This window comes from Tamandua tetradactyla, chromosome 13 (assembly GCF_023851605.1).
Source record: "Tamandua tetradactyla isolate mTamTet1 chromosome 13, mTamTet1.pri, whole genome shotgun sequence".
Taxonomy (NCBI): Eukaryota; Metazoa; Chordata; class Mammalia; order Pilosa; family Myrmecophagidae; genus Tamandua; species Tamandua tetradactyla.
In genome coordinates this window covers 17,217,980-17,242,371 of record NC_135339.1, presented here as the reverse complement: position 1 = coordinate 17,242,371, position 24,392 = coordinate 17,217,980, and the positions used below count along the sequence as shown (strand labels likewise).

Below are 24,392 nucleotides of genomic sequence, written 5' to 3'. Positions count from 1 at the left end.
CGAATACCTCGATAAGAAAGATTTGTGGGCAAGATTTGCAATTCTGTTTTCTCTAAGGGTTATAAATCAACTGCATGCATGGCCTGGATGCAGCTCAGGCCTGAGGCATACATGCAAGCACACATGCACACACGCGCACAATCGTGTGCACACTCACCTACATACACTCACTCCTGCACACACACACACACACAGACCAGGTTCTGCATGATGCTTCCCCAAGGCAAGAAAAAGTGTGCTTGGCCTCACAGGGCCCCAGAATTATCCAGAAACAAACACTTAGCGCTGGGAAGAGGCCAGATAGCCCAGTTGTTGGACAAAAAACACATCGTCTCCTAGTGTGAGCCCTGGAGTCTTCCTTGCTGGGTTCAGACCCACGACTTACCAGCTGTGTGTGCTTGACCGTCTTGCTTCCAGATCCCAGTGCCTCGGTTTACCCATCTGTGAAATGGGGCTAACTAGAGAATGTTGTACAGGGTACCTGAGAGAAGAAAGCAATGTAATTTGTGTAAAGCACTTAGACTAGGAAATGTGAGCTATTACCATTGTTATAATCATTAAGAGTATATTGGGTTTTAGAGCCAGACCAGGGCTTGAATCCAAGCTCAGCCTCTGGCTAGCTGTGCCCACTTGGCCATATTACTAGGCCTCTCTGAGCTTCCAGTCCCTCATCTCTAAAATGGGCTGTTACTACCTACTTCATAGGGTTGCCATGAGCTTAAAGGCAAGAAAGCTGCACTCTCAGGTCCTCAGGAAATGTCTTAGGCCGCTGCCTCCAGGTGGCTGTGTTCCACGGCCCCTCTTTTTGAGGGAGGGCAGTGTGCAGAATGCTTAGATGAGAGGATCAGGGGAGGGGAATGGAGAGAGGAATTCCGGGAACCTGTCTTCCCTTCCAGCACCAGAGGAATGAATAAACTGCTAGCCAGAGCTCTGTCCTCTCACTGCTCTTTCTGCCCCCTCCTATGAGCAGGGGGCCTGCAGCCTGGCAGGTATGACTCACAGCTCTGCCACTCACTGACTGGGTGGCCTTGGGCAAGTCACTTAACTCTTTGATTACCTCCACCAGGAGAAATTGCTCCCAGTGCACGAGGCATCTGGGGAGTGAGTTAAATGAGATATTGCTGAGCACTGAGTGCAGCACCCAGTAGCAGTGGGAGAAGTGCCCTGCAGATGCTTCCAGGGTCCCCTCTCTGCCTTTTCTCCCCTCCCCATCTCCCACTGCCCCTCTCCCATTCCCTCCAATACCTGATGCATGAATCACATCTTCCCAGGCCAGACATTTGAATATTTCTCTCTGGGAAGATGGGCTCTAAAATCCACAAGATGCCTCTAGAGGTATCAGAGTAGGCCTAGGTGGAGGGAAATGGCTTTGGAAATTGAGACCAGCCCTGTTGTGATCCAGTCCTCCCAGCCTTTGCTGGCTGCACAAGGACAGAAGTATGCTGGACAGAGGGCCTGTGATGCGCCGTCAGCCGCCCGCCCCTAGCCCCCAGCGCCTCCTGGAGCGCTCTCATCGACAGGCTTGTTTCCAAACCATCGCTGGCATTTTTACCTGCTCAGCCATAAAGCCCCGGAAAGCGGTGATCTGGGGATGAGTAGCTGCTTGCACAAGCGCAAGGGGGAGAGATGGGGACTGGTGCCCATCTTTTTGCAGAGCAGACATTTTTGCATCTTTCCCCACTGCTTACTGCACAGGCTAGCGGGGGGCCAAAGCCTTGGCCGTGGGTCGTCGCTGGGAGGATCCCGGGCCAAGCTTTGGTCTCCTGTCAGAACTTTGGAGGCTGGACTTCTCTGTTGCCAGGGAAACCAATGTGTTCCCTGGAAAGGAAACCACAGCACTTTGGCTGTTAAGATGCAACCCCCACCTCCAAAAAAAAAAAATGATTTCCCTCCAAAACTGATTCCCCTGAAACTGTTGAGTCGGCAGCATCCTGCCTCCCTGAGCCTGCTGAAATGATAGAAAATGAAATCTGCCCCTGACCTTGTGCTTTTCACCTCTTTTTTAAACATTCCACCGTAGCACAAGGACATGTTTTGTTTTTTCTTATTTATCTTCCTCCCCCACCAGCTGGGGTTCCAAGTCCTTCTCTTGTTGGCTGGAGCCAGAAAGGGAAGGACTTTCACATCTTTTTTTTTTTTCTTTCGTTCAGCTGTCAGCAAAAATAAAACAAGCAGGTTTATATTTGGGAAGCAGAGGGTCTCAGCCATCAGATCACCGTGTCCGTGGTAGGTCACAGCCTTCGTGTCCCCTCATGCAACAGCGGCTTGAAATATGATCTGCAGATTTGCACAGAGAGAGACTGAAGGTTTTTTTTTTTTTTTTTGGAGCAGCCCTGTCTTTACTCACTTTGACTTTTAAATGCCATTGGAGAATCAGAGATGGCTTTTCAGTGGCTGACAACACCAGGCGTTGGGAGAGAGGGTATTAGAAAAGAATCCTCTAGAAGAACCCTAGAGCAGGCAGGGTATGGGAGGGTCCGAAGTTGACACCTCTTGCCCAGCCCTCGTCTGGTCCCTGTGTTAGGGGGATTTTACTCGTCGAGCTTTCCAGATTGTCCACGGAGTAGAACCAGGATTTACAGCCCGACCCAAGCAGTGCCCTGAGTTCCTGTTAGCAGGTAAAATGAACTAGGGAAGGGAGAAGAGAGAAATGTGGCCACGCTGGATCCCTGGGCGCTTCTGGGGATGCAGTGGAGAAGGAAAAGCCTGGGAAAAGGCCTTGGTCCAAATCCCAGGCACGCCCCTCCCCTTCCTGAACCCCCTCCCCTCCCCCCATCTGAGCAGCTACCTTAGACCTGGATTTCTCCCAGGCCCCTCCCAGGTCTGCCTTTCGGTCCGTGTGTTTTCAAGGCTGCTTTGTTTTGGTGATCTGAGCAGTTAATTTTTCACCTAGTAATGACTCTCTGTTCCGTAAGTAATTTTAAACAAATTCTGTTCCTGTCCCTGCTCTTCCGTGGGGGAAAAACAAGGCACGGCTGGGTTTTCCATCGAAATCAGCAGACTCAGGTTTGCAGCCAGTGCGTACTCCAGGTGGGGGGCCTGCTAGAGACCCCGGGCGGCCATGAGGCCAGCATCCTGTCCGTCTGAACGGAATGCAGGACACAAAGACCTGGCCGCAGGAAAGCAGATGGGATCTGAGGAAGTTTCTAGGTGGGGTCTTGAGCCCTTTTCAGCCCCTTCCTAGCTTTCCGATGGATCTTTCTTGGTGATTCCTGAAACCCTCTGTCAGATCTTGCTATTAGCATGAGGCTCTCAGAGTGTAGAGTAAACTAATGAATTACAGCATGATTACACAGCACATAATTAACTTTGTAATTAATATGCAACTGCCACTTAAGCTAAAACGCTGCTTATAGAGACGTACGGCAATAGTAAATCACAGGTCAGAAATAGCACTTTGGAATTTTCAAAAGAATGAGCGTAAGCAGGGAATCACTTAAGGCAGCAGGGCAAGTTAATTAAAAAGCAGATGAATTGTGAGCGTCCTGGTTCATTTTAATACCTTCTCCCTTAAGAAAGACCCCACTGCAGCCCAGCTGGACATACTGGCTAGGCCCGGTCAGAAGGGCACCGGGCACGTGGTTTTATTTCCAAAATAAAACAGGCCTTCCCTGCCCGCCCCCGTGCCTTGGCCCTCTGCCCCAACCTCACTGCCTCTGCTTTGGCCCAATATCCATGGCTCTCAGGCTCTGGTTCCACCCCTCCTCCTCCAGGAAGCCCATGGGGATGCCCCCAACCCAGCCCTGCAGTCTAACCTTGTGGAGGGCACTGCCAGCTGGTGGAGTGGTACAGCTTGTTGGCCTTCACCTGGGTTTTTTGGCTTCTTAATCCTTTCTTCTCACAGCCTCCTTCCAGAACTTTAAAACTCGAAGGGGGCCTAGAAATCTTCTTCCCCAGCCCCCATTTCACTAAAGCCAAAGAGTGCAGGGTTGAGCACAGAGTCCCATGGAGACGCAGGTCCGGGCTGGGCAGGAACCTTCACCTCCTTTTCTCTCCACTCCCTGTTCTAGCCCTGCAGCGGACTGGGTGGACATGCCCTGATTAGGCCAGAGTCCTTAAAAGGAGTCAAACCCAACTGGGTTCCAATCCCAACAACCCCACTGCCCGCTGTGTGGCCATGGGCAAACCGTATAACCTCTCTAGGCTTCATCTTCCTCGCATGTGAAATGAGCAAAGTGGTGCCTGCCTTGCTTTGTGGGTGCAAGAATTAGGAGCCTGGTGCCAAGGGAGTGCCCCAGAACTGCCTCCAAATGCCCTCCTGCTCTCTTCAGAGGGCTGGGGGTCACAGGAGAAGCTGGTGACATCTCAGTCAGCCCCAGTCATCAGCAGTGGAGAAGGTGGTCCAGAGATGTCCACTTAGGCGTCCCCAGTCCCCTGGGCTGGGGTTGCCTGGCACCGAGTAGTCCCCAGCAAATGCTGGAGGGGCTGAACTGGATGGCTTCCCCCAGGAAACCCGGGAGGAGTGTTGTGCGCAAGGACCGTTTGGCTCACCGGGTGGGTGCCAGGCTTTGAGGACTGCCTAGACCTGAGGTTAAATCCCCGCTTTGGTCTGGGGCAGGTTCCTCCATCCTGTTCAGCCTTCCTTTTCCTGTCTGTAGGTGGCGCTGTATTGCCTTTGGCTATATCCTTACAGAGATCATTCACATAAAACGCCAAATGTGCAGCCTGATGCGTAGTAGAGACTTGATGAATAACGCGCTTATTGTTCCCATTACTATTATGAATTGTGAACTGAGATTGCGGAGTCCTACCCACCCCACGGCGGCAGTGGGAGAACACTGGCTGGCTGGAACCCCAAGACCAGGCCCCAGGACTTCATCACTTGGGCGGGACAGGGGAGGGGTCAGCCGTCCATTGAACCCTCCTGTCTGCCCCCCCCCCCCCCATAGCACACATGACTTTCCAACTCCAGCCTTTGTCCGTCCCAGAAGTAGCCTGGGCCCCTCTGTTCACCTGCTGGGGGAGGGGAGTTTGGGGGCACCCCCACCCCCACCTCACCCCCGGCAGATGCTGGGCTGACTGCGCATAGCTGAGGCTGCAGGGGTTTCCATCAAACAGGACATGCTGTGGAATCCAGAATCCAGGGCCCCAGTCCTAGGGCGGTGGGCGGGGAGTGGGTTTCACACCCTGCCCCGGGCCCCTCTGTGCCAGGTACTTTCGTTTTTGGTTTCACCTTTGGAGCCGGAGTCTTCCACCTGCACCCACCCTGCAACCCCCCTCCCCTCGTCTCCCCGTCTGCCCGCCACCCTCCCTCTCTACCCGCAGCCACTCCGCCTAGGTCAGAATTTCTCAAAGCAAGTTCCAGGGAAAACCAGTTCTGTGGGATTTTAATGTGTTTAGTGAACCAATAACTTTGGGAGATACTAGATTTTTAAGGCTCATCACGGGCAAATGTGCCCGGGAAATCTCCCAGAGAATAGGCAGCTTTCCGCAAATCTGGCGAATCAGACCGTAGAATCCTTCTTTTGGGGAATACATCAGGGCCCCATGCTGCAGAGCAGACAGCAGGCAGCGCCCTCCGGGGTGTCCCAGTCACCCCCCTCCTTTTGCCCGGAAGACAGCAGTGCTTCCCTCTGCTCTCCCGGCCACCCGCCCCCTGGGCGTCCAGCACAAATGCTGGCCCAGGCCACAGGCTCTGTGCTGCACTGCAGACCGGGACGGGTTTTGGCCCTGCCTGGAGGAGCAGCACTCAGCTCTCAGGCCCCCGAGCGCCCTTCTTTCCTTCCCTCCGGAATGTTCCGTGACTGGCCTTTGCCCCTGGGCCAGTCCATCAGCCTCTTCAACCTGGCATTCAGGCCGGTGGGCGCAGGAGCCTGCCTCCCTCTCCCGCCTCGCCATGACCCCTGCGGCCCCGGGGTTCAGCCCAGGGTGGTGCCCGCGGGTGCCCATGTGATGGGAGACGGGAGGGCAGCGCCTCGCCCACCTGCGACCAGGGCAGGCCCCCATCGTTGTGCTATAAATTGAGCTTCTGCGTAAGGTTGTGTTAGAGGATTAAGGACATCTGTAGTGTCCAGGATGGTGGCGTTGAGATCTAGGGAACAGTCCAGACCTGGCTTCCGACAGTGCCAAGAGGGCGAGCCTGTGAACATCACGTGGGGGTGCTTCCAAGCCCTGAACTCACCAAATGGGATCACCGTGAAGTGGGTGCTGTTACTGTCATTTACCTTTTACAGACGGGGACCTGAGGCACACAGGGGGTGGCAGGTGGCAAAGCCAGAATTTGAACCTGGGCAGCAACCTGGTGCCCTCAACTGCTGGGCTCTCCTGTCCCTCCAAGATGGGATGGTCCCAGGATCAAATGAGGTTGGGACACCTAGCACTTTACAAGCTATCAAGTGCCCTGCTCAGCTGGAGCATCAAGTCAGCGAGTAGCCAGGAAACACCTAGTGTAAGGTTTTGACTCTGTCATTGTCAGCTCTCAGCAGGCAGGCAAGCAGACAGGAGACATGTGGCCAGGTTTCCCATGAGAACCCCAGCTTGTCTCTGGAGGGTTTTGGGGTGAGGGTGGGTCCAGGTAAGGGGGTCCTGCCTCCCTCTCCAGTCTCATCCTATGCCACATCTTCTGAGGGTCCTCAGGTACTTGTTTCCACCCTCCCACTTCCCCACTTCATGGCACTTGGACCTTTGGAATCACAGGCAAGAACTTGAGACAAAGCCAGTGGCCCGAGTACTGCTTCCTAGGGAAGCTTGTGGCTTGGGTCCAGCACCAGGCAGGCCTGCAAGTCCTCACCCTGCACTGCCCAGCCTGCCAGAGCAATGACAGTCTCTTTCCTCATGCTCCCATAGAGAGTGTGATGGGCTTTGTACTCAGTCCTGGGTTCAAATCCACTTCTCAGTAGCACAGCCGTGAGCAAGCCATTGGACCGCTCTGAACTTCAGGCTCTTCGTCTGTAGCATGGTCATAACAATTAGAACATCACAGAAGAGTTTCGAGGCTTATGTGAGGTGACAGAAGTAGAGAAACCTAGTGTCTGGCATGTGTAGATTCAATGGTTGTTCAGTTTCTCCGTTAGCTTTGAGGAAATAAAAAGTAAGAGCATAGCCTTGGGGAGAAGAGAAAACCCAGAGCGCCTTGTCCGGAGCTGAATCTGCCCTTCCCTTGCCTTTTGAGAAGAGAAGCTGTCAGAGGAAGTTCACCATAAGGTCTGGGATTTGGAGTGTGGCCAGGGCATGGCAGGAAGGTTGGCCTCAAGGGCATGGCCTGGGTCTGCAAAGGGTCATGTGCCCCAGAGGGATGAGGCACAACTAAATGCAGCTGGCGTTGTGGACTCCTGGCCCAGTGGGGCTCAGGACAGGGGGCTGGCAGCTGTTTGTCAGGGCAGCATCGACACGTGTTCATCCCCAGTAAATTGTCATTCTTGTCTGGATTAACTTTTGTGTCCAGGACAGGTTGTCAGGTGTATCTGTGTGGGACGTGCCTTCAGGGAACTCTGCCTCTGAAACACCAAAACTGTGCTTTATACAGTGCTGCCCCATTAACTAGCATTGACAGTCAGTGTTCCCGTAGACTGGGGTGGGTACTGGCTCAGGGAGAGAAATGGGTCCACCCTCCAAGGAGCCTCAAGTGCCAGGCCAAGGATCAAGCACTCTGTGGCCAGGCAGCATGGAGATTTGTCACACCTTGGCACTGCCTGGGTTAAGGAGGGAAGCCCTGGATTCGGAAGAGCTGTTGCTCAAATCCAGAGTTTCACTTTTGAAACCACTCTCCCCTAAATGACTTCACTGAATCAGCATCTAAGCCTGGGGGCGGGGGGAGGGGCGCACAGTAGCCGGTGTGCCTCCCTGTTTGACAGGTAAGGGCACAGGTGCAGGGAGGGAAGGTGGCGTCCACAGGCTCGCAGCCAGCAAAGTCTGGCTCTCAGGGCCAGGCCCCACTCTGCATAAGACCCCAAGCAGGCCATGGGTCTGCTCCAGCTGCCCAGCCAGGAGTGGGGAACAGCTGGTCCCCTGCAGCTGCCCTCCTGCCTCCCCTTTCCCTGTCTCCTGTCCCTCTGCCCTTCTCCCCTGTCTTTCCTGGGGCAGAGCCACCACCATCTTCTCTCCCATCTGCTTCCAGTCTGGAGTGGGCCCCTGAGGATTGATCTGTTCGCTTGCTGTGTGACCATGGACAGGGGGCCAGGGAACATACTTCTGAACTTCTGTCCCTTTCCCTATAAGATAAGGGAGGAATTATCCTAGATCAGCCCTTCCCTAACCTCAGCCACGGGCATCCTATCTGTACAATGTTAAAAATGTTTCTTTAAATACTTTTGAGTCTGCTGTCATTACCTAATTTAGCCTCATCTTAAATAACGATATCCATGTTATTTGAGCGACAGTTGTTCTAGTTCAACACGTTGCTATTAAAACATGGACATTCTGCCCTGGGCCCCCTGAAATCTACCTTGTGCACCTGTGGTGTGAGCCTCACTCTTTGGGGCTGGGTCACTGGATTTCCAGCCCTCACCGCTCCAGGTACAACCCCAAGATGGCCATCCTTCCCTCCCTTCCTCCATCCATCCATCCATCCATCTTTTGAGCAGTGCTGCATACCAGGCCTCGCGCTAGGCTCTAGGGATCCATAGGAGGAGTTGTCCTGATGACAGGGGAGACGCATGCAAAGACACACCACACCGCTGGCTAATGCCGCTGAACACAGAGGTGTGTGATAGGGACGCTGCAGGGTAGAAGTGGAAGTCAGCAGGTGTGCTGGGGACATCAGGAAAGAGGGTGCCAGATGAACTGGGCTGTGATGGGAGAGAAGGAACCAGGCATTCTGGGCTGAGGGCGATGCAGCAGGGCATGGAGGTGTGATTTTTAGGTAGGCAGGCAGGTTGCTGCTGAAAGTGAGCTCCATGACCTCTGCCCTGTCCAGAGTCTGAGAGCTGCTGGTGAAGAGGCCAGACTGTTCGGGTCCCCTGGACACCCTGGCGATGTCTCCGAGCGCAGGCTGTAGATGTAGCCCCCACCCTGCCTACGGGCCTGCTCGCCCACAGATGTGCCTAGTGATGGAATCATTTCTGCACACCACTGCTCACACAGCTCCCCGGGGAACCTCCCCACAGGCCTGTGCAAGCTGTCACGAGGTGTGTGTGCTAGAGTGCATCTGTGCCAGCACTGAAGTGTATGCATGAGCCTGTTCTTAAATGTGCAGATGAGTGCATATGTTTGTGAATATGCACACACATGTGTGCACATGACCCTCTTCCTGGGTGCATGTGTGTTTGCTGGTTTGGCCTAAAAACAAAAAAATTAAACATACTGTGCTGGTACAGCTAACTTAGCCTGCCAACCCAGAGAAATGCTTCCAGGACTCCATATTCCCTCGGGCAGCTGAGAGCTCCCCACGTCCGGCTCCCGGGGAGGACCCACCGAGGCCTATTTGCCACCCCCAACCTTTCAGAATATGAGACAATCCAGTGCCCTGCTTAGAACAACCAGATGGCTTTCCAGCTCTGCTCAGCCCTCTGAGGCTTGGGGCACGTCCTCATCCTCTCTGAGCCTCTGTCTCCCATCCTGCTACACAAAGGCAAGGAACTACGTGGTTCCCAGGGCCCATTCAGCTCTCAGCTTTCAATGCACAGAATAGCAACTAGCTTTTCCAAAACACATCCCCTGTGCTAGGGTACAGCTAAGGGCACACTCGACTGGCACCAGGGTAGCTGCACAAAGTGTGAAATGTAAGCTCAGCCCAAGAGCCACCTGGGTGCCGGGAAGACGGGGCCAATCCAAATGCACCACCAGTTGAGTGGAAGGCACGAGGGCAAGTACGTAGCCAAGAAAGGGGCGATGTCTGCAGTCTTGAGCTACCCTGGGAGAACAGTGCTCCCAGAGTTCCCCAATCCTACGGGCTCCCCACAGGCCTGCCGTGAACAGTCCTCACAGTCTCAAGACCAAGTTTTCTATGCACATGAAGATGGAACTTTCCAACAGCTGGAGCTCCTGACACAGGGATCCTAAGATGCTGGAGTTTGAATGGCTACCAAAGGCCAGCTAACCCAATCCTTCATTTTATAGGTGGGGAAACTGAGGCCTGGAGGGGCTAACCTTCTTACCCCAGTCACACAGCAGGAGGGTGGCAGAGCTTGGGTCTCTTCCAGGCCCCCATTGTCTGCAAACTTGTGACTGCTAAGACTAGGAGATGGCCAGAGTCAGAGCTTCCAGGAGAGGGGCAGGGCTGGGGATCACCTCTGCAGCCCACTTCACATTCAGAGGTGAACGGTCAGCCTCGCAGAACAGCCACAGGAAGGACTGAGGCCCTGGGTGAACCTGGGGCCAGATCCACAGCATCCTCAGATTGGGAGGGCCCCAGGGCAGCGGCGGGAGCTGGAGCTGCGCAGCCACAGAGGATTTGTAGGGACTTGTAAAGGCTTAAAGGAGAGACCACGCATGAGGAGGGTTGGCAGCCACAGGGCCCTGAGCAGGCAGTCCTGCGGCGGAGGGCGACCTCTGCTGGCCACCAAGCATTCTCCAGTCCACGTGCCAGCCAGCCGAGCAGGGAGGGGTTCTGGGGTGGCCTTGGAAGCAAGTTGGATGGCTGGGATTGGCTGGAAGGAACAGGGGATCATCTCTTTGGGACCATTCCCAGCCTGGCGGAGAAATTCAGGGAAGTTCTTGACCTCCGGGCTTGGAAAAAATAGAAAGAACCATTAATGGTTAGAGGAGGGTTTGAATCTCCTCTCAGCAGCTTCCTGGCTGTGTGACTTTGGGCAAATCACTTCACCTCTCTGAACCTTTGGGAGATTAAATAAATTAGCAATGCAATTGAATAAAGCATTGCTAGAATCCTGCCTAGAATCCTTCACCCCAGTCCTCCTTTCTTTGTACCTGGGACCCTTCCAAGGACTTGATCCTTTTCCTGCAGGACTGAAGCCACCAACTGCATCCTTCCTGTGTTGATGGCCATGACATGCCCCAATTTTCCACCATTGATCTCGGCAGTTTAAAAATGTCTCCTCACCTTTGGGTGCCTTCTTAAACAGGCAGACATTTTTGTGTTTTTCTGGGTTAAGAAGCACACGGCACACAGTCATCCCTATGATCTAAGACCTCTCCTTCAGCGCCCCCCACCCCCAACTCCACCCTGCCCCAGTCATGCACATACTGCAGGCCCAGCCACACACTTTGGGTTCCTATACGATGGAGCCCTGGCCTGGGATAAAAGTCCAGCCACACCATGCAACCCTGGACAAATCATGTCCAGGCCCTGCCCCAAAATAAGACCACTGAAAGAGTGGGCAGCTGGGAGGCCACCAAGCACCTTTGGCCATTGATATCCTGGGGTTCTTTGAATTTATAAGTCAACCCAGTCTGGTCCATGAGAGACATGGAGAATGGCCCAAATTAGACAGTTCTGTCTTCCCGCTTGCTACAGGGAAGTCCTTCCTACAGTGAGACCTGAAGCCCTCCTGCTGCGGCTCAGCAGGGAAGAACAGCCTCTGAGCCCCAGGGAGCTGCTCGTGCCTGCTCGGGGCTTCCCTGGATGGGCTGAGTTCCCCCAGGTTCCAGAAACTGTCAGTCTTTCAATAAGTGTTTCTCAAATCCCCCACCCCACCCCGAGTCTCTAATCCTTGACAAAATGCCATGCCCATCCTGGGAAAAGTTGTTCCTGGATGGAGAGCCTTGTGGTGCCACTCCCTGCCCCTCTCCTTTGCCGTCCTGTTCTACAAGTGGAGAAACAGGGCCCAGACCAGAGATGCCTGCCCCAAGCTCCTCCTGGTGGAGGGACCCAGATGCTCACGGGAGGGAGGGTTCTGGAGAGAGAGTGAGAGAGAGAGCCCGGGAGCTTCCTCAGAGCCAGTTCCTCTGGACACTTAGGTTCGTCGGCAGCGCCCCCTGCTGGCTGCTCTGGCCACCGCAGGCCCTTTGTCCTGATGGGCTGCAGCAGAGGGGACAGGGGAGAGAGGCCTTCTGAGGCCCAGGATTTCTTTCTATTTCCCTTCAGGCCCCTCAGACCGGGCGCTAAGCTGACCCAGGGCTTTGTTTAATGAGCTCCTTTGGTTTGGCATCCCTACCCCTGGCTGGCTGTGAAAAGTGCCCTCTTTATTGAGACCTGGGCAGTTAGTGTCAGCCCAGGGTGGGTACTGGGCCTTCACAGCCCCCTGTGCACCGTGTGGCACCCGGGAGCCCGCCATCATCCCCCCTCAGCCCAGATGGGGTCTGATACCAGGAGATGGGGTGGGCGGTGAGCATAGCATCATCAAAGGCGCCCCCCACCTTCCTGCTTCCCCCTCCAGGGTTGGCTTCTGGCTGCCAGGAGCCCTCACTCCATGGGTGCTGTCCAAGGCTCTGTGCAGGTGAAACGCAGCCCCTTCTTGGGGGCCTTCAGGAGTAGCCAAGGGGAACGACACCCTCACGCTGCCTTCCACCCGCCCCACACTTGCAATACCACAGCGGCCTCCGGAGGGGACCCCTGGCCCCTCCCCAGTAGGGATTGGAGAGTTTGGGGTATGGTGGGAAAGCCTGGATCCTGGACCTGACTCCAACCCCAGCAACTGTAACCTCTATGAACCTCAGTCTCCTCATCTGTAAAGTGGGGATAAAATAGCAGTGTCTTTATGCCTAGAGCCTGCACCAGCACCCAACTTGTAAGAACTCAACAAGCTTTCAGCTGAGAGGGAACCTAGAGTGAATGCAGGCTTGAGTCAAGAGTTCTTTGAACATGAGAAAATCATTTAACCTCCACATGCCCCATAGATCTAGCCGGTTCCCACATAAATAGTACTAAGAAGTATATACTGGGTGCTTGGAGACCCGAGTGGCGACTCGGTGGAGACTTAAGATGTTGGATGACTGGATGCATGAGTGGACAGTTGGACAAACCAATTGACAGACACTGGATGAGTGATGGATGGAAGAGCAGTCGGCGATCTGATGGATAAACGCATCAGACCGGGGCAGGGAGCTGAGTGGGGGTAGGCGGAGTGAGGATAGGAAAAGTAAATGTGGGGCACAGCCCCCATTTTTATCTTTTTGCTTGAGAGCTCCAAAATAAAGCGAACCTGGAAAGCACCTCTCAGACGCACAGATGCCCAAATGACCCAGCAACTCTGCTTTTGAGAGCGTGTCGTCTAGGTTAATTCGGGCTTATATGATGGGACTGATATGACAGGCTATTCTTGCAACATTGTTTGTATTCATAAAGCTTCAGAAACAGTTCAGGCTCCATCGCTCAGCTAGAGGGTGAGCCCCTGAGCCAGGGGGTCTTGCCTGGGGCCTCCGGGCCTAACCCAGTACCCAGTGGGGTTAAACGTTAGGATGTTAGTTGGATAAATCATTCATCCATCTGTACCTTGGAATATGTAAGGCCATTAAAAATGCAAAAGCTTTTTTTTGTTTATGTCTTCATGTGGAATAATCTTTAAGATATATTATTAAGAGAAAAAAAAGCAAGATTCAGAGTAGTATATGTAGAATGCTTTGTTGTTTTCAGTTTAAAAAAAAAAAGGTGGCCGGGGAGAAGACACCTAGGTATTTACTTCTGTAAGTGGACATTCACTAAAGGGACACAGAAGAGGTTGGTGATATCTGGGGGCTGGAGGCAGGTGCCTGGCTGGCTTTACACTGAATGCCCCTGTTCCTTTTAGTGTTTGAGCCCTGCGAACAAATTACCCTTTCAAACAGAGATGAAACGAGAACTAATTTAAAGAAGCAGTGGAGTAAAGAGCACCGTGGAGGAGGAGAGGGCTGTCTTCCCCGGGCTGAGGGGCCAGCAAAGGTGTTGGCTCCCCCAAGGAAGACTCTGACTGCTGGTGGTGTGGAGTCAGGATAGAAAGCAGAGAGGCACACAGATACAGTCCAGAACTCATTAGCTGTGCCAGCTTGGCAGCCCTTGGGACCTCAGTCTCCTCATCTGTAAAATGGAGATAATTCCAGCTTCAAAGTGTGGACATGGAGAGAGAATGCGGGTGCCTGGCACACAGAAAGTGCCCCTAGCACATGGGCCTTTCATGGCATGGCTGGAGGGGAAGGCGTGCCGGGAGGAGCTGGCAGGATAGCACGGGGGACCAGGGGCCCTCTTGGCCAGCACCCTGTGTCTCTCACTCATGAGTCTGCAGCCTGAAATGCCCACTGAGTTGGCCCCAGGACTTCTGCTTTGGCCCAAGAACTGAACCCCTGGGAGTAGGGGAAGGAGAGCCGATCTCTTTCTCCCTGCCTTGGCTGTCGTGGCCTCTCAGGGGCCTGAAGTCACACTCATGTTAATGTTTCCAAACACCTCCACCCCCATTCTTGAAGGGTGAGCCTGGTGCCCGTGACACCCAAGGACCCCCAGGCTCACCCCATGCAGTAGAAAGAGCCCTGGTTCCCGGTTTGGGCTCTGAGGCTGGCTCACCATGTCATACCAGGTGACTTCCTTCCTCTCTCTGGGCCTCAGTTTCCTTATCTGGAAAACAGAGGTGATGCTAATTCCTGCCCACCCTTTTTTATCAGGAGGACAAAGTGAAAAACGGAACTGCAAGTGTTTTGTGATGTGCAAAGTGCCCTAAAGCATGGGGGAGGGTATGTGGTACCAGACAGGAGGGCCACGTAACACCATGTGTGTAGTGGAGGTGGTCACACGGGAAGGCCACACACACACACAGACACACATGCACACAAATGTGCACACACATGCACACTGCCATCCCAAGTGAGCTAGAAGTCTGGGACTGGGTTGCAGTCCCACCACCATCAGCTAACCTACACATATAGAAATGCATGCACACGCGTGTGAGATTCCACATCCCACGGGTGGACATGCCCAGTGCCCACCCGAGCCGTGCATGGAGAACATCCGGCTGGCAGTGCAGATGGGGCAGCCTAGCTGGGGCTGCAGCTCCCCCTCCAGGGCTGGGCTGCTGGGTAAAGGCTGCCACAGCACGTGCAGGGCCCTGGAACCCGCCGGGGTCACTGAGGTCAGCATGTTGGAGTGTGGCTGGGAGTCTGGGGCAGAGGCCAGCGGGCCTGGCCTGATCCCGGTGACCCCCTCCTCTGTCTTCACAGGCTGGACACCGTTCATGGCTCTCGGGTAGGACCCAGCGAAGCGGCCAGAATGAACTCCATGGACCGGCACATCCAGCAGACCAACGACCGCCTACAGTGCATCAAGCAGGTGGGCCTGGGGCCCTGGACACAACCCCTTCCCCCTCCCGGCCCAGCCCAGCAGAGCCACTGGGGAAGGGGGTGCTAGCCTGTGCTGGGGCTAGGTGGGTGCTGGATAGAGGTGGTGGTGGGCACAGGGCCACTCACCTAGGGAGAACAATTGATGGGATCATACACACGTGAGCTGGAAGGCCAGCCCTGCCATGTGGCTTCCCCTCCCTTCCCAGCTGTGTGTCTCGGGGCCAACATGGTGCCCTCCCTGGACTGTTGTGAAAATGCAGTAAAGCATCTAGCGCTGAGATTCTCCTCCCGACCGCCTCCTTTCCTTCTCATGAGGAAGATGTTAGCTCTCCCATCCCTCTGCTCCACCCATTCTCTTAAAAGACATAGAGAAGAAAAAGTTGATTGAGGCACAGAGAGTGGAAGCGAGTGACCTGAAGTCACACAGCCCACCTCGCAGCCCCACTGGCCACACATCCTATAGAAGGCTCAAACCATGCCCAACAGGCAGTTCGCCCATGAGTACTCCCACCCATCAGAGGTGGGAAACCCTTCACAGCGGGCTCAGCAGCCCCGACTTTAGGATGGGTTGAGCCCGCTTGAGTGCCCCCCAGAAGTGGCCAGGAGTGGTACACTCCCCCACCCTCCCATCCCGACCCCCCAGGCTCAGTTCCCCAGCAACCCCACATGGCATCCTCATTGCACAGACTCGGGAAGATTATTTCAGTCTAGGAAGAAGCAGGTGGAAAGGTTGTGGGCTTTGGATCCAGGCAGACTTGGGCCCAAATCCCACGTTCCCATGGTGGGCCCTGTGGCTGGTTACTTTATTTCTCTAAGCCTCAGTTTCCCCACAAATGCAGCCTAGCAGTCCTAGACAGTGAGGATGTCGGGGGTAAAGCCCAGAGCCCAGCCCTGGCGCCTAGTGGGTGGTCAGCTAATGGCAATGGTGCCGCTGACCGTGGCATCTCAAGGACAGGGAGGGCGAGCTGGAGCTTGGGCCCGCAGTGGCTTGGGCAGGCCAAGCGGGAACCTTGGGTGACCAGCGCAGGCTTGCTCCCATGGCCCGCTCAGGTCAGGCTGGACCCTGGGGACGACCTGGGGACCCTGGCGGGATGGAGCTCTCAGCACCCCCTGCCCTCCTGTCTCTCGCACCCAGCCTGGGGGCCAGGACCCAAATGGGCCTTCCCTTGGGGCCTGAGGAGAAATTGAGGTGATTCCGCCAGAATGAGGGATGTGTGTCCTCTCATTAGCATCAAGCAGAGCAATCTCAGGAGCCCACGCGCAGGGTCTGAGGAGAGGAAATTGAAGAAGACGTGTTACAGATTGAACCCAGCCCGAGCAGCTCTCAAATGCCAATTATGCCTCTGCTCACGGCAGGTTACCGACTAGGAACGAGGCGCTGCACTGCCCTCCCCTCCCCCGCGGGACTGGACAGCACCCTCCCAGCCCTGCTTCTGACCCAGTTTTTCTGCCCCCACCCCCATGCCAGTACCAGTGACCCCCACCCCCGTGGTACATTCACGCCGCATAATCTCTGTGCCACCCCTGAGCCGCCCCTAGACCCGCTCTCAGCTCCTTTTCCCCATGTCCGGCTGTGCCTCACCAGGAATCGAGGCTCCCTTTACTCCTTGTCAGGCCACCCATGGCCCTGCCCTGGGTCCAGCGAGGACAGAGGCCCCCCCAGCCTGCCCTCTCACCCAACACACACACACACACACGCACATACACACACACGCACACACAACACGGCTGAGGAGTGAGACCCGGGGTATGCAGAGGGCTTTGCCTTAGGGGAGAAGGTGGCACATCTGTGAGTGTGTGCACACTGTCCCGATGCCCCCCGGGCCATCCAGAGCTCTCTGGTCCGCTGAGCCCCTCCTCCCACACCTCGGGCAGACCCAGCTCAGCACTGACGGCTCTGCACCCCAGTTGCCCCTGCAGGCGGCCGCGGCTGGCTGGGAACTGTGGATTCTCAGGCGCCCCATAACCTAATCAAAAGAGAAAGGCGGGCATGTCTGCGTGCTCCGTGGAGGACGGCTGTGTTGCTGTGCATGCATCTGGCTGGAGTGGACTGGGGCTCCCACTGGGAGACCCTACAGCCCCAGTACTCGAGCTTGCCTCACCTCTGCAGCCAGCCTCCCCCCCCCCACTCCAGACTCCCACCCTGCTTCCAGCTGTGACTGGGATCCCTCATCCTCCACCCACCCCCGTTCCTACTGTCTGCCTGTCATCAGGGACCTCTGGCTCAGCTCCCTCCCCGCTTCCTGCATCTCAGTACTGGGGAAGCCAGCACCCTCACTCCACAACGTGCCCTACTCGGGGGGTCACAGGCGCCTCTGGGCTCCACATGAAAAGATGTGCAAAGCAGCCGACACCTGCTCAGCAACCTCCCCAAGTCCCAGGTGCACCTCCATCCCTGCCCTGGGCACTTCCTAGGCACCCAACAGGTATCCCACTCTTTCTCCCTTGAACCTTTCGGTGCAAATATCAGTTCTCACCAGGCTGAGTTCCTTGGGGCAGAGCACACGTCATATCCATCTCTAGGTCAGCAGAGTCAGCTTAGTGCCAGCCCAGGAGCAAGGCTCAGGTATGGTGGTAATGGGGGGTGGGGGTGAAGGGGGCTGAGAGATGGCTAGATAAGGAAATGAATGGATGGATGGATGGATGGATGGATGGATGGTCATACGGATAGGTAGTTAGGTGAGCAGGGTGGGAATAAATGATGGATGAATAAATAGATGGATGGATGGATGGATGGGTGGAAGAACGAATCGTTCATGAGTGATGGATAAAGTAGTGAATGGATGAATGTGTAGGTGGGCCAAATGGGTAGATGAATTGATTCTTATGAGGGAAAATGGATGGATGGATCAATAGATGGATGGAGGGATGGATGGATCATTTGATCACAGATGGAATGATGGACAGATGAATTGATAAGTAGATGACTACCCTGGTCCCTGGCTGGGCCTTGGTATGCCCTGTTTCTACCCAAGAGACTCAGGAGCCATTGGATGAAGCCCAGGTCTCCTGAAGAATTGTGGAGATGGCAGGCTTTCTGGGGCAGGGGACACAGGGTATCAGTGTCCACTGGCAGCCACAGCCAGGGGTCCTCTACCTCTGATTCACGTCTGTGCTCCCATCACCAGCCATCCGAGGCTGGACAAGCTCACCCCCTACCAAACCCTGGCCCCCTTCTTGTGGCCCTGACCAGCTGTTCTGAAGTAGTCAGGGAGCTGGTCTGTGTAGCCAGTGGGCCATTCTTTGGATAGTTACCTGCTCATCCTTTGCTTCCCGTGTGGTCCTGGCCTTGTGCCACTTCAGGATCCCAGAGGTGAACAAGTAGCTGTCTCGCTACCCTGAAGGAGCTCGTAAGAGAAACAGAGAGCCATAGAGGGGCCTGAATGTAAATAGCAACAGCAGTCTTTAATGGGGCACCTACACCTAATGGGCACCTTACATAAATTGTTCTCAGCTGTGCCGCAGCCCTGCAAGCTGTTTCCACCCCATTTTACAGAGGAGGGATCCGAAGCTCAGTAACCTTTCCAGGGCTGCGTGGCCCCGTGGCTGGGATGGGGTTTGAGCCAGGTCCACCCCGTGCATTTCACTATGTCACTCAATGTCTGTGTGCTCCAGCCACCTCGTGGCCAAAGCAAGATGACAGAGGCACAGGTAGGGGAAGGGATTCGACCAAGGCCATGAAATAACTCAACAACTGAACCCAGTGTTCTTTCCACTGATGAGGCACATCCACAAGTGACCTCCACCCACCCAGAGCCTCAGCTGAAGGCCACATCAGCTGGCTGGGGTTGAGGGCATGGGGACTCAAGTGGGGAGACATGGAAGGCTGGGAGCTTGGAGGTCCTAACCTCCTAACTTGGTCACTGAGCCTGGCCTCGGAGGCCACTTGCACTCCTGAGCCCCGTGGGGTGGTGCCAAGGGGTGCCGTGGCTGACCTGTGGGCAGGCGGCTCTGAGAGCAGCGGGTGGCAGCTGCCTGACCCTGCTAATTGGGTGTGACATCTCGTAAATAAATGGAACAACTCGTTTAGCGGGCGGGGGCCGCTGGGCAGGGAATTAGCTGATTTGCACGGCTTTCCACGTGGAGCCCAGATGTGTCATGGCCTCTAAGCAGGGCACACTGGAGGGAGGGGTTCCGAGAGGCAGGAACCCCTACAACCCTTTGGAACAACACATTTCTTTATGTGGGAGCTCCTCCTGTCCCCAGGGAATCAAGTGCAAGGAGCAGCTGCTTTTGCAGAGCTTTGTGTGGAACCAGGGCTGAGAGCTGCAGCTGTGCTGCTGGTGGGCCGGATGAGGTCTTGGGAGATGGAGTCGGGCAGAGGGGAGCCCCATGGGGGAGCACCCCACGTGCTGGGGCCGTGGCCAGGTACCACATAAACCTAATCGTGTTTAATCCCCACCTGCGATCGAGTGCTTTGAGGCTGCTTGCGTGCCCTCTTTTTTTCCCTATCGTTTCCTCTCCCTTTACTTCCATGGAGAGAGACTATCCTAATTCATTTTTTTCTACTGGGGTTTTTTGGTTTTTTGTTTGGTTGGTTTTTTTTGGTGGGGGGAGTGCATGGTCCGAGAATCGAACCCAGGTCTCCCACATGTAAGGCTTTTCTACTTGTGTTTAAACCTTCCCTTGCACAAACCATGTTGTAGCTCCAGTCATGGCCCCCTCAGGGAGAGAAACAAAAATCCCCCCCATCAAGCCGTGGTCCATTGCCCTATTTTACAGATGGGCAACTGAAGCACAGAGAAGGGAGGGGACCAGCCAAAGGTCAATAGGTAGTGGGGGTTAGGGTAGAGTGCAGCCCCAGGGCCCAGCCCTTCCCACCGCACACTGCACCCCCTCGGTTCTGGGACCAGGCAGCTCCTAAGATGCCCTTCCCACCTTTGCTCCAAGGCAGGCACGCACTGCAGTTGGGGTTAGAGCTACTGCCTCGGGCATCTCCCCTTGTCTCTCCCAGCCCCAAGGCAGCGGGGACCACAGGAGACACTGCCATCCTTCATGGCTGGCTTGCGCTGTACCCTTTGCAGATGCCCTCTTGGGTTTACAGGTATGCCCCTTGCATCATGACTGTAAGCCAGGCAGGGAAGGGATGAGTTTGTCCATTTCACAGATGAGAAAATTGAAGCACAGGTTTGCACAGTGAGCTTCTAGTTAAGCAGGGGTGAGAACCCAGGTGTCCTGGCTCCAGCCAGGGCTCTACACCCCTCCTTTGGGAGGGGCCAGTGCCTCTCCTGCCCACTGTCATCCCCTTACTCATGCCACCTTGCCTGCTTCTGCAGCCACGTGGCTGAGCCAGGCTGAGGGCCTTGGGGTGACTGGACTGCCTCTCCTGAGGGCCAGGCTCACTTGTCCTTGTTGGTCAGAGCTTCCATGGACAGAAACCAACAGGGTGTGGCCTGGGACTCTGGGACCCCAACCAGGAAATGCAGGCATCCAAACAGGAGGTATTCTCGGAGTACCTTAAGGTGCCAGGGCTCTGGAATAGGATGGCCCAGTCCTGAGCCACAGAAGAGCCCAGGGAGATGTTGCTGCCTGCCCTAAATTTGCATCCCTGCAGCTGAGTGGCCAAGGGCAGGTTCCTCTGTATTCAGGTGCGCCCTGAGCCACTTTGCCCACTCAGGGTAGATGAGGCAGGATGGATGGGAGAATTCAATGAAGTTGAGAATGGACGAGAAAATGTGTTGTAAACTGAAAACAGCAGCACACATGTTGAGTTTGTTTCCCCAAAGCTCTGGGGACAGGCATGGGGCAGGGGCAGGAGCGGGGGGTCCAAGACCCTAGGAGGGTGAGCACGTTCCTGTGACCTGAGCTCCACAGCAGAGCCTGGGGGCTAAACATCCCTGCACCAGAACTCAGTCTCAGTGGACTCAGGGCTCATGACCGTGAGGTCTTGAGCTCAGCTGGCACTGCCAGCAGCTTAAACCAAGCCAGACAGGCCCAAGAAATCTAGGCCTCGGGAACTGGGGTGCTAAGTCACCTATCTCAGACCACGTTGTGAAAGTAAGCTGGGTGCAGTGTGCTTCAGCCCTTACCTTCCCTGCTGAACTTTTTGCCCACCTTACTCCCACCCCCAAACCTACTAGGCTGTGGGGCTATGGGAGAGCTTGCTTTGAAGCCAATGCTGGTGGGAGTCCAGCCTGAGATTTAGGGCAAGGGGCGCATTAGGAAGGAATCTCCAGGGCCAGCCTGTCCTGGATCACAGAAAGCCAGGCCCCAAGTCTGAGGACCAACTGTCACGCCCCCAGAACCTTGCAGAGTTCCCCACCGCCACTGCCAGCAATCAGGAAACACTTAAATGATCACTGCCCTTCTCTAGACCTGGTTTTCTGGCCTGTGCCATGGGACTGCTAATCTCCATCCTGCTGTGGGTGGGGATGGGTGGAGAGGCACAGGGAAGGTGGGTGAGCGAGAGTTTTAAAAAAGCTCATTAAGGGCGGGCCGCGGTGGCTCAGCGGGCAAAGTGCTTGCCTGCTATGCCGGAGGACCTCGGTTCGATTCCCGGCCCCAGCCCATGTAACGAAAACGGAGAAACAAAATACAATAAAACAAGAAAATGTTTAAAAGATGTTTCCCTTTCTTCCTCTCTTCCTTCCTTCTATCCTTCCTTCCTTCTCTCTGTCTTTCCTTTAAAAAAAAAAAAAAAAAAAAAAAAAAAAAAAAAAAAAAAAAAGCTCATTAATCCTGGTCAGCCCTTTGTGCCTTTCTGGACGTCTCCTGCCCCAGTCCCCACACGCCAACCATGCTGGCCTGATGCCCGGAGCCTCACGCCACCTCCTTTTTCTCTCCCCCAGCACTTACAGAACCCTGCCAACTTCCACAATGCCGCCACGGAGCTGCTGGACTGGTGTGGGGACCCGCGAGCCTTCCAGAGGCCCTTTGAGCAGAGCCTGATGGGCTGTTTGACGGTGAGCCCCTGTCCCCTGCCTGCACCCACATTCCGGGAAGGGAGCTGGGAACAAGCAAGCCTGTCTAGGCGCTGTGAAGTAGCCGGACACCAGGGGGTGGGAGATGGGGAGACCTGGGTGCTAGAGGGGCAGCCTTTCTGTGTGCACCCACACACACACACCTGCACATCCCCATGGAACCTGGGTCTGACAGGAGATCAGGTACCCGTGCAGGATACCATTTCCCCACCCTGAATGAGAAAGGCACAGAGTCTAAATTCAGGGGCATTCCAAGTCTGACCAGGAGTAAATGTTCCATCATTAGCAAAGAATAGAGGCTCTTGAAGGATTTCAGCCACGCTTTTATTCAGATAAACATTTGTTGAGCTCTTTTTATAGTCATCCATCCATCCATCCACCTATCCATTCATAGAAGCATTCGTTGAGCCCCGTAAAATCCATCCATCTATCCAAATAAGCATTGATTAACCCCTCATTTTCATATACACTGTCCTCTGCTGAGTCCTGGGAAACTGTAGATGAGTAAGACTTTACCAAGCCTGTTCCCTCTTTAGTGGGGGAAACAGCTGTGTAAAGAGATGACTGAGAGAATTGTGTGCAAACCAAAGGCAGCACAGAGAGGGAGTAATTAATGAACTGCCCAGAAGGTGGGAGTGTCATGGAAAACTAAGGAAAGGAGCCACTTATATGCATGCTTTCCAAGAAACTACGCATAGCAAAGGTGTTCCAGGCACATGGCACAGCATGTGCAAAGGCCCTGATGTTCAACAGAAACAGAGAACTGTAATCAGTTCAGCTTGGCAATGGTCTAGGATCCAAGCTGAGCAGAGGCCAGGCCCAGAGCTTGCGGCATGATTTGCCAGGCTAAGGAACTTGCTGATCGACAACCACGCAGAAGGAGCTCACAACTCATGAATGTCCCCAGCCACCTGGTGTGTATCCATAAGTACAAGGCACCTTGGTGGCCAGTGAGGACAGCTGCTCAGAGGGTCAGCAAGTTATCAGGGAGCATGGCTCCTACCCTGAGGCTTAGAGAGGGGGGGCCACGATGGATGGCCCACCAGCTGGGAGATGCAGGAAGAAGGTCCAAGGGCTCCATATTTCCCAGAAAGCCCCAGTGAAGAGAGAAGCGAAAGGCCCAACTTGGCCCTGGCCTGGTGCAAAAGAAATGGTGACCACAACACAAAGCACCTCCTACGTGTCTGACCTGAGCGTGGCATGCTGTATGTGCCGTCTCGTTGAATCCTCACAACCACTCCACAGCATTGGTCCTGCCATCCTCCCTGTTTTGTTTTTTTTTTTTTATTAATTAACGGAAAAAAGGAATTAACCCAACATTTAGAAATCATACCATTCTACATATGCAATCAATAATTCTTAACATCATCACATAGATGCATGATCATCATTTCTTAGTACATTTGCATGGGTTTAGAAGAACTAGCAACACAACAGAAAAAGATATAGAATGTTAATATAGAGAAAAGAAATAAAAGTAATAATAATAGTAAAAAAAAAAAAACAAAACCTGTAGCTCAGATGCAACTTCATTCAGTGTTTTAACATGATTACTTTACAATTAGGTATTATTGTGCTGTCCATTTTTGAGTTTTTGTATCTAGTCCTGTTGCACAGTCTGGATCCCTTCACCTCCAATTACCCATTATCTTACCCTATTTCTAACTCCTGCTGGACTCTGTTACCAATGACATATTCCAAGTTTATTCTCGAATGTCTGTTCACATCAGTGGGACCATACAGTATTTGTCCTTTAGTTTTTGGCTAGACTCACTCAGCATAATGTTCTCTAGGTCCATCCATGTTATTACATGCTTGATAAGTTTATCCTGTCTTAAAGCTGCATAATATTCCATCGTATGTATATACCACAGTTTGTTTAGCCATTCTTCTGTTGATGGACATTTTGGCTGTTTCCATCTCTTTGCAATTGTAAATAACGCTGCTATAAACATTGGTGTGCAAATGTCCATTTGTGTCTTTGCCCTTAATTCCTTTGAGTAGATACCTAGCAATGGTATTGCTGGGTCGTATGGCAATTCTATATTCAGCTTTTTGAGGAACCGCCAAACTGCCTTCCACAGTGGTTGCACCATTTGACATTCCCACCAACAGTGGATAAGTGTGCCTCTTTCTCCGCATCCTCTCCAGCACTTGTCATTTTCTGTTTTGTTGATAATGGCCATTCTGGTGGGTGTGAGATGATATCTCATTGTGGTTTTGATTTGCATTTCTCTAATGGCCAGGGACATTGAGCATCTCTTCATGTGCCTTTAGGCCATTTGTATTTCCTCTTCTGGTAGGTGTCTGTTCAAGTCTTTTTCCCATTTTGTAATTGGGTTGGCTGTCTTTTTGTTGTTGAGTTGGACAATCTCTTTATAAATTCTGGAT

The 24,392-nt window shown here is 54.0% G+C and overlaps 1 protein-coding gene across 1 annotated transcript in view; it reads left to right on the top strand.

Annotated features, from left to right (window-relative positions):
- Positions 1–24,392, top strand: part of ZMIZ1 (zinc finger MIZ-type containing 1) — a 200,120-nt gene that overhangs the window by 74,563 nt on the left and 101,165 nt on the right. The window contains 2 exon segments of the mRNA XM_077124775.1: positions 14,962–15,070; positions 21,870–21,983. Coding sequence (XP_076980890.1) covers positions 15,011–15,070; positions 21,870–21,983 — 174 coding nt within the window. The 5' untranslated portion in view covers positions 14,962–15,010.